Here is a 12,914-nt window from a genome sequence, read left to right as displayed (position 1 = left end):
GAACACTCTAGAAAATGACAACACAAAGGAAAACAAAGAGAGTTCAAAGGAAAAAAAGAGAGGAGAAAGTATTATTAATAGGGGAGTGAAAAATAAACTATAATTTAATTTACTATAATTACTACAATATGCGATAAAGTAATTGATAGAATTCATAATTTAAAATATATCTTCCCATGTTATGTCTATTGTCTCTCTTAAGATATCTGCATAAACAGTTTGATATTTAACTAATTTCCCCTGGTGGGATCAGAAGAATACGGGATCTCTCTTTCATAACATACAAAATAAAAATATTGTATAAATCAGTTTCCAATCAACATACCGACAAGTAGTATAAGCGCCGAAATCGGGCACAGTACAACGGCGACCACGACTGCGAGCAGCGGCTGGAGTATTCCTAGTATTGCGATGCGCCATACTAACACTTCGAATAACACGAACCATCTGTGAATTTAACAAAAAAAAACATTCATTAATTTCACTTGAAATGAGAAGGTAGATCGTCGGGCGATAGTCAGTAGGTAGCAGAGACAATACAGAAGGATTAGATTAGGATATTATTCTAAGATAGACGCGGAACAAACTGATGTGACAATTATGATAGAAACGTTAGAGATAGGACTCCAAAATTGTAGAGACTAGATAGCATGAGCTTCAAACATGTAGAGACACATAGAGACAGTTAGCGGTAGAGTCGGCAGCGATTTTATCCTCGATAGAGACAAACGGTAGAGAGAGACGTGTAGTAACGCGATAGAGTCGACATAAAAGAAGATTGTAGAGCGGTAGAGCACCTGTTAAGCTTCCCCGGGTTAGGCGCGTCTAGCTCGTAGAGCAGCGCGGCGCCCACGTGCAGCGCGAGCGCGAGCGCCGGCGCCCACAGCGGCACGGTGAGCGCGGCCGCGAGCGAGAGCGCGCTCACCGCGAGCGCCGCGAGCGGGAACAGCAGCAGCAGCGCGAGCGAGCCGAGCCCGCCCACCAGCCCGTACGCCCACACGCGGTGCGCTTGCCGGCTGAGGCCCTTGCCCAGCAGACCTGCGTAACAGCAAACACTTCAAAAAAAAAAAAAATTATATTCATAAATATGATTTCAATTTATGTTATTGTTTAGAACGAAATTTCAGGTCAGATAAAGTGAAGTCCCGTGTCCGCTAGTACACGCTATACCCCATAGGGCTGATTTAGATGATATACATCTGTTTCACTGATCGATTTTCTTATTGGAGCCTTCTGTGTCCTGTCAGACCGAGACATGTTTTTTTGTGCGTCCCTACCGGGAATCGAACCGAGGGCACCTCTGCTCTACACTCACGCGTTAACCACTGTACCAAGGAGGCGGTCGATCAATCAAATGGTCAATATAAAATATTATCTACTATCAGGTCAGACAGCAGAAAATATTTTATACATTCTTCATGCTGCCGCACTGTAATTGAGCGATAGTAAAAACCAACATATTGTCCACCGAATAATATACATATTCGAACCTGTATCCGGCTCAGTCTCGAACCTGGTCCGCTCCTTGGACACGTACCGCCACAGCTGCAGGAGACGAGACCACATCGTTTGCGTTTCGCTACTCCTCTTTGGGAATAGGGTGCCATTCACCTGAATATCCAATAGAAGATCTTAACAACCATTACAATACATAAAAAAAGTTTACAAGTGCGGTTTTTCCTTTTCAAAATAATTATTCTCGTTTATATTAAATCTTATCTTTACAGTCGTCTTTGTAATGCGTTAAAGAAGTAAGAAAGAAGAAAGAAACATTTATTTGACTCCACATTATTACAATTAAAAAAAAAAAACAATAAACTTAAGACAAAACATCACAATAAACAATTTTATACTACACAAAAGATTAGCGTTCGTCGTTTACATATTCTATGCTACAACTGGTATAGACTAAAAGGGTACATAAGGACATAAAGGGTATAGACAATAGAAAAAAATAAAGTAAAAATCGTTACCTGCGACAGCTCCAGGTCGGGCACGAAGGGTTTGACACAGAGCAGCGTGCGAAGCGAGAGCGGCGAACACCATGGCACCACCACGCCCAGTAGGAACATGATGTTCCACGTCCACGACCATGCTCTGTGGGTGAATTACTCTCATAACAAAAAATAAATAGATTATGAATAACTTATCTAACACATCTTATTGTAGCAGTCGAGCATGCTTCGGCAGGAATTGGGCCAGCTCGCACCGGGGGAGTACCACACCCCCACAGAAAACCGGCGTGAAATAGTGGCATGCCACTGTGTTCCGTACGGCGAGTGTGGGAGCCGGAAGCTCATTTCCTTTTCCTCACCCGTCCCAGTGCATTCCTTCTTTCCTGTCATGAATCCGTTCCTTTTCCCTTACCCATTAAAAGTGGGCAGCGCATTCGCAGATGCACTAACTACCTTCGCAAATTTTCATGGGCGGTGGTCATCGTTTACCATCAGGCGAACGACCAGCTCAGTTGCCCGCTATGACATAAAAAAAAAATTGTCCGGGGGGGGGATGCCCTTGAGCGTGTCGATACCAGGGTAAACCCTCAGTTCACCCACGCGTCCGTGTTAAGATGTAGTAGTCCTTCAGGCTGACATCGTGATCAACACAAAAAAATACCCATTATCCTGACACTGAAACTGTCAAATATAAGTATATGTAGATTAAGTAGTTCCTAAGTTTTCCTATTTTTTTATTTTTAGGGGCAAATTTAAAAATTCCTTCTTTTGACAAGTTAGTTATAATGTCTATAATTTCTCATCCACATAACGGATGGCCTTGGAATTTTGTAAATACAATTAATTAAATCGGACAGCGATTAATTAAATTGCAATAGAAATTATGCAGTTTTATATAGGTTTACTTCAACAAACGGAACCTTTTACGTAAGAGCCAAAATTGTACGAGGAAAATTTTTCACATAACATCGTAATGATCTTACATTTATAAGAAGTTGCGGCACAGGCACATACCGCAACGACCAAAAATTCTTTCGAGATACCCTGATATATCGACTTATGAATTATGGCGGTATCAAATCAAAACGACGGAGAAATTTTGATACGCGACTTACATAACGTATACCGCCATCTATGCTTGCTGTGAGTAAACAATACGTGGCACGAAATTTAATTTCGTATAGTGAAACGCTTCCATCACAATAGTAGACATATTTTTGTTGGAAAGAATTAAAAAGAATTCCCCATAAGGAATAATATTTAAAGTTTTATCAGAGGATATACTTATTCTTATTCATTTTCTAGAGTGGAAAATTCGTCCGCAAACTGGTGATCAGTTTAATTTTATAAAGAACTAGTTAGTGGATTGACTAACAATGCCGCATTTAATGATCTTATTACTTATTTCTCGCATAATCGAACCAGGAAGTAAATAGAAATTAAAAAACTCAATATTTTATTGTGGTAATACTTTAGAAGCAATCCTGTCTCACTTTGGTGAATAACAATTGGATAGCAATTGCCATTTTCTTATTAGGGGCCTACAAGAGCAGAATGGCACATATATAAAATCAACAAATCATTGGTCTTGGTTGATTCTGTAGGTACACGAGGTCTTACGGACACATACACATTATATGCATACATGTTATGCTCAGAAATAGGAAAAGGCGATATAATAAAATTCTATTTGTTCTAAAAAATATTCACAATTTAATTTCTGTGTTACTTGCAGCAACTATTTGACAAAAAATCATTTAATTGCCTCTTATATTAGCATGGTTTTTAATCGTTAAAAGAAATGGAGTTATATTGTGCATTTTTTCCATCATCACATTATCACACTAGCATATATTATAAAGTATATGATTTTTTTTTGTTCTTTACACTATAGTTGATCACATATTATAAGGCATTATAAAATATGCATATAAAATGCATCACATTTAAAAGGTTAGCAAAGCATTGCTCTTAAGAGTAAACCTGGTCAAATGATGAAATGGTAAAAAGTATAATTTTGGGTAATTTCCCAGTCGTGAAAAAGTATTTTTGGTTTGGTTAGTAAGTAGAAGATTTCATTTTAGAATATTTGTGGAGTGAGTGTATTTTATACACGAGCCGTCTATATAATGTCCAAAAAGGCCACCGACCTGTGCGCCAGCGTGAGCAGCCGCCAGGCCGGCCAGCGCGTGGAGGCGGCGCGCAGCGTGTCGCGGTGCGCCAGGAACACGGGCTGCGAGGGGTCGGAGCGCGGGGTGACGATGCTGGTGGGGCGCGCGCTGATGACGGTGGGGATGCGCTCGGCGCGCCCGCGGAAGTGCCGCACCACGGCCCAGTTGCGCGCCAGCCAGATGCGCGTCGCGAAACGGAACTCGTTCGTCGGCGCCTTCGCCGCGCGCAGCTCCTGAATGTAGCGGCAGCGTTGTCATTGACCCAGTCGTAGCTTGCTTTTTGCAATATACAAACTATAGAACTATATTTACTCAAAAAAATCTCAAACGATTCTAACGCACCTTCATCAACAGCGGCTCCCTGTCCCTCAGGAACGTGAGATCCCGCAACAGGAAGTACCGGTGCTGGTGCAGTTTGTGCGCCTGCATAGCGGCCGCGGCGTCCTCCATGGCGGTCCACCGCAGCTCGGTGCGCAGGCGCTGCGCCGCTATCGCGAGCTTCTCGCTTCGCCACGCGTCCGCTCGCGACAGGATCGGGTGCGAGGCGCGGATGCGTGCTTCGGCTGTCGCTAGCCCCGCTTCGAGCTTGCGACGCACACCATCTTCCGCTCTGATAAATGGGAATGATATAAGATGTCTCTGTCAAAAAACACCGCTTATAGTGACTAATTTAAACGCAAGTAAAAAGACTTTGTATGAACGTGCTATCTCTGGTAGCCTACCCAACAATTAGAAAAACAACTAATGATAGATAGTAAAAAAAGTAATGTATATCTACAGATAGGTATTTATAACTAAAAGAAGTAATATAAATAGAGCTTTAGCTTTCGTTATAAAAACAATAGTCAGATAGGATATTGAAAACGGTCATTAGTTGAGTTGGGTAGGCTCCAAGGGTAGTCCACCTGGACTTTTTCATGTGGGAAAAGATGGGTCCAGCCCAGTCTTACTCCTCGCGGACAAGCAACGTGAAATGCAATTTAATAGATAGTGGGGATTGATTGCCTGGTGAATATTGAAATCTGTCGAGCAGTTTAGGTGACCATCGTGTCCAACGCGACTCGCAATATAGGTTACTAGCGATCCGCCCTCGCTTCACCCGTGGTACATATACTGCCTCTAGCCTTCCTCAATAAACGGGCAATCAAACACTGAAAGAATTTTTCAAATCGGACCAGTAGTTCCTGAGGTTAGCGCATTCAAACAAACAAACTCGTAAGCTTCATAATATCAGTATAGACAGCAGCAGCAGCAGCAGCAGCAGCAGCAGCAGCAGCAGCAGCAGGGCTCGCTTGCCTGGTGAGCGCGACGTAGGCGCGCAGCTGGTCGGCGAGCAGGTCGGGCACGTCGGCGCCGAGCGCCGCCAGCTGCGCGCTCGCCGCCACCGCGCCGCACACGCGCGACACGTACTCGCGCATCGCGCCGCGCGACACCTCCTGCGACCGACGTTGCGTGAACGAACGAGCTTGTGCTGTGCCGTTGTTTGATCTTAGCTTATCCAGCCAACAAACGACCATATTATACAAATTTGAGGTTATGGATTAGGTTATCCGGCGAGAAAGGACCATGTAGGAATTTTAAGTTATGGTTTAGATTATCCAGCGAGAAAGGACCATGTATAAATTTCAGGTTATGGATTAAGTTATCCGGCGAGAATAGACCATGTACAAATTTGAGGTTATTGATTAGGTTATCCGGCGAGAAAAGACAACACAGAAAATTTGAGGTTATGGATTGGATTATCCAGTGGAAAAGGACCATGTAAAAATTTGATAAAACAAAAAAAAAATTATGTTCTTAAGTCTTAGCTTAACCAGTAAGAATGAATATATAATTAAATACAAGGTATAGCAATTAGTAACCATATATCATGAATAAGAATGCACAATCCCTACTTCCCTACTAATCCCTACTATCCCTACTATATAATATTATAAATGCGAAAGTAACTCTGTCTGTCTGTCTGTCTGTTACGCTTTCACGCCTAAACCACTGATTCGATTTTGATAAAATTTGGTATGAAGATAGAACTGAACTTGGGAAAGGACATAGGATACTTTTTATCGCGAAAAAAGGGTAGAAAGGGTTGAAAGAGGGGATGAAAGTTTGTATGAAAGTTCGTTATTGTCAAACCGATTTTAATGAAACTTGGTATGGAGATGGAGCTAAACGTGGGAAAGAACAAACCATACTTTTAAATGCGAAAAAAATACTCCTTACCATGTCGCGCGATATAAGCGAATTCTACGCGGGCGAAGCCGCGGGCGAAAAGCTAGTAGATGAATATTATAAAAAATAATTTCACACGCGTGATTTGTAGGCGCCTAACACCATCTATGTTTAACCTATGTAATCCATTATATGTTAAACAGTTTTTGTTACTCAATAAGGCTGTGGTTTTGTGTTTCTTTTTGGAATTGGATTTTAGAATTCAGATCGGTACCTCTGCAGGGATGTAGGTGATCCTTTCTTGTGTAAAAGACCTATTTAGTGAGTTTTGGAAAAATTGATTCGACAGCGCTTTTCAGTCCTATATAGACGAGTTTTTGTTATGCGATTTATTTAGTTTTATTATATAGGAATGATTAGATATCATACTAAACAACAAAACAATTTCCCTACAACCAACTAAATGCTATATTGGAACTTGCAACACCTATGAAATTATATTTAAAAAAAAAACCAAATAATAATCATTTTTATCAACATACTTTATTTATATCTTTTTAGTTAAATAGTACTGAATATATTTGACGCGCATCGACTGTTATCAGTCAACTCATACTTAATACCCTTTTATCATATTAAATTAAGAGAGAGAGAGTAAATTTTTAAAATAAATAGCCAATAATTTTCGACGACGCGTTTCAAACGCTCCGTGCGCGACCGGCCTAAAAGCCTCACCTCCTCAATATCCTTCAACGGCACCTTCTGGCTGGCGAGGTGCGCGGCGCGTTTCTCACGGAAGTGCAGGAACCAGCCGCGCGACTCGCGCTCCAGTATCGCTTGGAGCGCGGGCGCGGCGCGGCGGAGCAGCTCGCGTCTGTACAGCCTTAAATCCACCTGATAAGATTGGTTAATAAGAAAAAATGTAAAATCTCTTACTTTCTCGGCGGTTAACGGTGGTTTAATGTCATTGGGGATCACAGATAAATAATCTTTAGTTACTCAACAGATACCGAAGATAGTAATTTCTGACGTGCAAACGTCTGTAAGCGTAACGTTACTGGAGTCCTCCAGTAACGTTACGCTTGACGGAAAATAATAGAACTTTAGAAAGTAGACACGCAGACGCTTCAATGGCCACGGCGATGCATTTCCTTATTAATTTTTGGTTTATTGCATTAATAATTTATGTTTTTCTGATTTATATTTAATAAATACGTCGACCTTTTTAGCTCTATTGTAATGTTGAAATTAAATATTTGTGACAGTATATATTTACGTACCGATACACCCACATACACACTCTCTCTCTCCATCTCTCCCTCACCCACCCTCCCACACCCACCCACACACACACACACACACACACGCGCGCGCACACACACGTACCTGCGTCCGCTGCGGCGTGGTGTAGGCGTATGGCACGCGCGGCGCGGCGCGCGGCGGGTCGCGCGCGTCCGCCTTCTCGGCGGCGGCGCGCCGCATCGCGCGCGACACCCACGCGGCGAGCGCCGATATGTCCTCGCGATTCTCTGGCTGTGAACACCAGCAATGTACGTGTCATCATACATTTTCATCCGACATAAAAAAAGGAGGTTTTCAATGTCCCATTGGACACACCTTTATAATGATAAACAACTCTTACTGATATTAGTTGATGCTGAATTGAAATACTTAAAAAGTCTATTACATAGGAGCCGTGAAACCCGTAAAAAAAAAAACATAGATAAGCTATTTCTGCACTAATTTGGTTGTTAGTTACAGTAAAAAAATAGCATCAGCTTTCCAGACCATCATTATAAGCTCCAATGAAGCAAGGTTTAGTAGACCTATGCTCTCACCCTAACCACTGAGACCAGAATTTGAAATTAAAATATTCAAATATAATAATTAATTCACCTTGCATATCAATTCCGCGACTAAATACCGCGATCGTTCTTCTCTTATTTTCTTATCAAGATCGCGAGCTTCTAGCCATGGCATACCAATAATTAAATCCAAAAGCCTGAAAACACATAAAAAAACAAATGGCCTTAATTTATCGCAATATAACAAAGATCTTTTTTTTAATTCAAAATTTAAAAAAAACTTACCGACAAAAAATGTGTTAACATAATAAGATATATGAACATTTACACATTTTCAGCAAATTGCAAAATATTTAATCACCGAAGGCATTCCTAAAAATGGTTAGCCAGAGTACCAAGTAAATGGTCCATATGATCCAATACATACCTATGCAACCCCTTCAACAAAGCCTTAACCCCAGCAATAACCGACAGCCGCTCATCCCGCACCAGCCTATCCCTCGCCACCACCACTATCAGAGCGACAGCCCTCGCCACGTGACAGTACAAGTCCTCCCTCGCACGAACCCTCCCACGCTGCAGCCAACCGGCCACACGCCACACGTGAGTCTGCCCGGGGAAATGGCGAGATGGCACCTCGAATTCCCTGGAGACAATATGTCCTTGTCTTGAATGTGAATACATTTATTTTTAAAAAACATATAGAAAAGTCCACTGTTTAATACATATACAAATAAGGAAAGATACAGTTGAAAATGGAATTTTCCGTTTTTTAAGCAGTCTGTTGAATATGGATGGTAAGAGAAATAAGTATAAATAGTACAAATCATGACGTCGATAAAGATGAAGAATAGATATGTCTAAGGAAAGAATACAAAAAAGGATATAGAAACTGCCACAAATAATGTTGTAACTTTATTTGAGTAAGAGTGTCTATTGTCTATGGATCACTAAGTGCATATCTGGATTTTTAACCTCTTCCGAATTTGTAAAGAATACTACTTCTTTATTATTTTTTATCCAAATATTGTGTATAATGAAATTATTTTGAATTCTTAATTATTATAACCATTGTATTTCGCCAATCATATCTTAGAATAAATTTTGTGTCAATCAAGAATAAATTTTGTGTCAATCATATATCAATCAAAAATAAATTTTGTGTCAATCATATATCAATCAAAAATAAATTTTGTGTCAATCATATCTTAGACAAAATTTTGTGTACTTGGAGAATAGTTTCGGACAAATACTGAAATGTAACGAAATAACAATATTACACAAAAGAGTCAGTGAACGTGACGTGAAAATAAAAACCCTACATACTACATGAATTGCATGGAACTAAATGGGAGCATGCTAAATATGGGTTCAGTATGAATGGATGTAGGCGGCAATTCGAAAACATGTCAGTATAAACTATTATGTCGTACTCAAACAAAAGAACTCTATTTATTGTTTATTTAGAAAAGTTAAAGTATAGAGGAACTTTGTATTAATACTTCAATATAGGCCATTTAACCAACTATTTCAAAGGACTTGGCTGGTCTTTATAGTATTACTAGCAGTCCGCCCCCGCTTCGCCCGTGGTACATATATAGCTCATAGCCTTCCACAATAATTGGCCTATTCAACAGTGAAACAATTTTTCAAATCCGAAAAGTAATTCCTGAGATTAATGCGTTCAAACAAATAAACAAACTCTTCAGCTTTATAATAGTAGTATAGAAGTATTTTTTTTTGTATAGTTGATAATAATAAATAGGTTTTAAAATATTTTTAATATTTCTAAAATCTAGCAGTACACCCCAGCACCACTTTTGGTACATATATAGCACTCAGAGATCACATAAATATCAAATGTTGCAGGAATTTTTGAAATTTGTTTAGTAGTTCCTTCTTTCTTCATTTCTAGTTCCTAAATTTATGCCAGTCAAACAATTTTCTTAGCTTTATAGAGCTTTATTTTACATCGCGAGATTGCCACCTACACAAATATATAATAATACACATAAATAAACTACACATATACACGCGACATACCCCCATTCACGTATCGATTCCAATTGCTTAGTATTTAACTTCTTCTGCATAAATATTTCCTTGTGATAGCTTTTAACAAGAAAATTACTTATATACTACATGATTATATAAATGAATTACTAAATGTCATATATACATATTAATGAATTGTGACAATATGCACTAAATAACAAAAAAAAAATATCTCTATGATCTCTACAGATCTCTAAATCTTACCATTTATCACTATGAATGCTTCAGAAATTGTGAAAAAATTGTTGTCAACCTATGAGTATCGAGTTATCGAGCAACGACAAAAGAATATTATAGAATTCAGAACTTCCTTCCTTTTTGGGAACATTGGTTAAAAATAATTAAATATTGTCAGAGACACAGTACCATCTCTTTGTTTTCCTAAATACAATTGCTAAATATTACCATATTACCATAAATTCATTAAAATAAATGAATTATGGATGTAAATACAACAAAAACTTCTATTACTAACTATGCTCCATATAAATAATTGTCCTCATATGTAAATGGGAAATTTACTATTGTACTGACTGTATCTGAATAAATGTTTCTTTCTTTCTTTTTATCTTTGAAATTTATCGGAGGTTCTCAATTTTAATATATTTTTTGTAGGTCTGTAACTTTAGAACTTAGGTGAAACAATTTTGTTGATTCTAATTATTGAAGCATTGTCCTATTAAAATTAATTTATTTATTGATCATACTTTATTGCACAAAATTCAACAAAAACAAGTGAAACAATCTAATATATAAAATTCTCGTGTCACAGTTTTCGTTGCCTCCTCCTCTACTAATATATACCTATACTCCTCCGAAACGGCTTGACCGATTTTGATGATATTTTTTGTGCTTATCCGGTATCTATGAGAATCGGCCAACATCTATTTTTCATACCCCTAAATGATAAGAGTAAGGCAGAACAGCGTTTGCCGGGTGCAGCTAGTAAACTATAAAGTTTTAATCTAGTATCAACACTAGTAATAACAGTTTGAAGTCAGTTTTTTGTTCTCTTCTCATCACTATAAAATCAAATTTAACTAGACAAAGAGAGTAATATAAACATAAAAAAGACAAAGAGTAAGAGTTGCACTTACAAATAAATTAAATTTAAAAACTGTAATTTCTAACTATCAGTTCTAACAGAGTTGTTAATTTAGTGCATATTATTTACTTGTTGAACAAACAATTAGTACACAATTGATGGATAATGAAATGGTGCATTTTTTTTAATTTTAAAAAAGAATAATTTTATAAAATATATTTACTTATATGATATACTATGTATGACCTTAACCTATTGCCTGCGCTTTTGTGCCACCAGTGGGAATTTAATGAAATTTATCTCATGATAATTGTACCATAGAACCTATAGGTCAAAGTTATCCCAGCAAGCCAATTAGGTGCATATTTTACCTCCATTATTAAAAAAATCTAATAAAAATCTATTTAAGTGAATCCTCCTTAAGTTGAAATCTCCCCTAAACCAAATTTTTTGACCCTTTATGATCCACTTTTAGAGGTTGTATTGTGTAAATTTTTTTAATAAATATTATAACTAATACATAGTTTATATTTATATCCATACCCTTTCTCTCTAATAGAATGCAATTGTTTTGGTGATAGAGGATGGGGCTCTATGCCTGCATCAAGTGCTGCAGCATCAATCTCATCACATGGTGGTGCTATGATGATGTCAGATGGGTGATTACCTGGCCCCGTAAATCGAGACTGAGGGAGCACTGAAAACAATTTAAAAAAATATTTTGTTATTCATATTGATTGTATATTTATACTACAAATTGATATTCATTAAAAACATAAATACTTACTCCAGCACTTGTAAAATTTTATCTTGTTGTGAATTAATCAGTTTTATGGAATACAAACTTTCTAAATTTACTCAATCATAAAATTTATTGCATTCTCTCATGCAATTGTAAAGTATTAGAATCCAATGGCTACAGGTTATATTAAGTTGTTATATTAAGTAATACATTGTTTTTTACTACTGAATTAATACTGAAATAATCAAAAAACCACTTACCAATAGGAAAAGTTTTCCAATGATAGAGAAAATCCTCTGCCACTTGTTTTATATTATTTACGAGCTGCTCAACTTCAGGAGGAGCTCCAACCAGATTTACATCGAATCGCAAGGGCTCTCGTTCGGGAGCCGGCGCTTCTAGCAACAAGGAATTAGGCCGCGAAGCCCGCTCGCCCTCCCCAGACATTTTCAACAGCTTCTTATTTCATAAATTAAACTAATCACATAATGATACTGTGGGCGCAGTCAGCGGAGATATCACTTAACATCCGAAGACTTTTTTATTATTTACTTTCATTTGATCAATCATATCCGACGTCTATCGGGCTGTGATGAACACTACATTTTCCCACATGTATTTTAGTGTCGGAATGTTGGCCTGTTACGTCGAGTGAATATATAATTTAAATAGAATTCAATTTTAGGTTTTGTAGGACAAAGCAATAGGACGAAAAAGAAAACCAATACCTATGTACCTATTTCTTTGAGTTTCGGTTTGAATTGTCAAGTGTCTGTGTCATCTTGACGCTTTAAACGTGACGGATGACAATTAATGCTATTTACACAGATTCTGTACGAAGGCAGATATGCCTAACCTGCATTTGTAAAAACCTGCGTACATTTTAACGACATAGCCCAGTCAGTCCCAGTTTAAAATAGTCTGAGATAGACTAGAAGCCCAATATCCATTCTAATATACATGTTCATGTGC

The 12,914-nt window shown here is 38.3% G+C and overlaps 1 protein-coding gene across 1 annotated transcript in view; it reads right to left on the bottom strand.

Annotated features, from left to right (window-relative positions):
* Positions 1–12,694, bottom strand: part of LOC119832423 — a 16,500-nt gene extending 3,806 nt beyond the window's left edge. Inside the window, exons 1-13 of the mRNA XM_038356095.1 lie at positions 12,203–12,694; positions 11,744–11,897; positions 8,528–8,746; positions 8,192–8,297; positions 7,682–7,828; positions 7,031–7,189; positions 5,423–5,562; positions 4,469–4,736; positions 4,106–4,359; positions 1,974–2,097; positions 1,491–1,611; positions 798–1,038; positions 330–447 (exon numbers count right to left, since the gene is read on the bottom strand). Of these exons, the coding sequence (XP_038212023.1) occupies positions 330–447; positions 798–1,038; positions 1,491–1,611; positions 1,974–2,097; positions 4,106–4,359; positions 4,469–4,736; positions 5,423–5,562; positions 7,031–7,189; positions 7,682–7,828; positions 8,192–8,297; positions 8,528–8,746; positions 11,744–11,897; positions 12,203–12,389 (2,238 nt within the window). The 5' untranslated portion in view covers positions 12,390–12,694. The remainder of the gene's footprint in view (positions 1–329; positions 448–797; positions 1,039–1,490; positions 1,612–1,973; positions 2,098–4,105; positions 4,360–4,468; positions 4,737–5,422; positions 5,563–7,030; positions 7,190–7,681; positions 7,829–8,191; positions 8,298–8,527; positions 8,747–11,743; positions 11,898–12,202) is intronic.
* Between the last annotated feature and the right edge of the window lie 220 nt (positions 12,695–12,914).

Source organism: Zerene cesonia, chromosome 15 (genome assembly GCF_012273895.1).
Source record: "Zerene cesonia ecotype Mississippi chromosome 15, Zerene_cesonia_1.1, whole genome shotgun sequence".
Classification (NCBI taxonomy): domain Eukaryota; kingdom Metazoa; phylum Arthropoda; class Insecta; order Lepidoptera; family Pieridae; genus Zerene; species Zerene cesonia.
The sequence above is the reverse complement of the archived record's forward strand: the minus strand, read 5'-3'. Positions and strand labels throughout refer to the sequence as shown.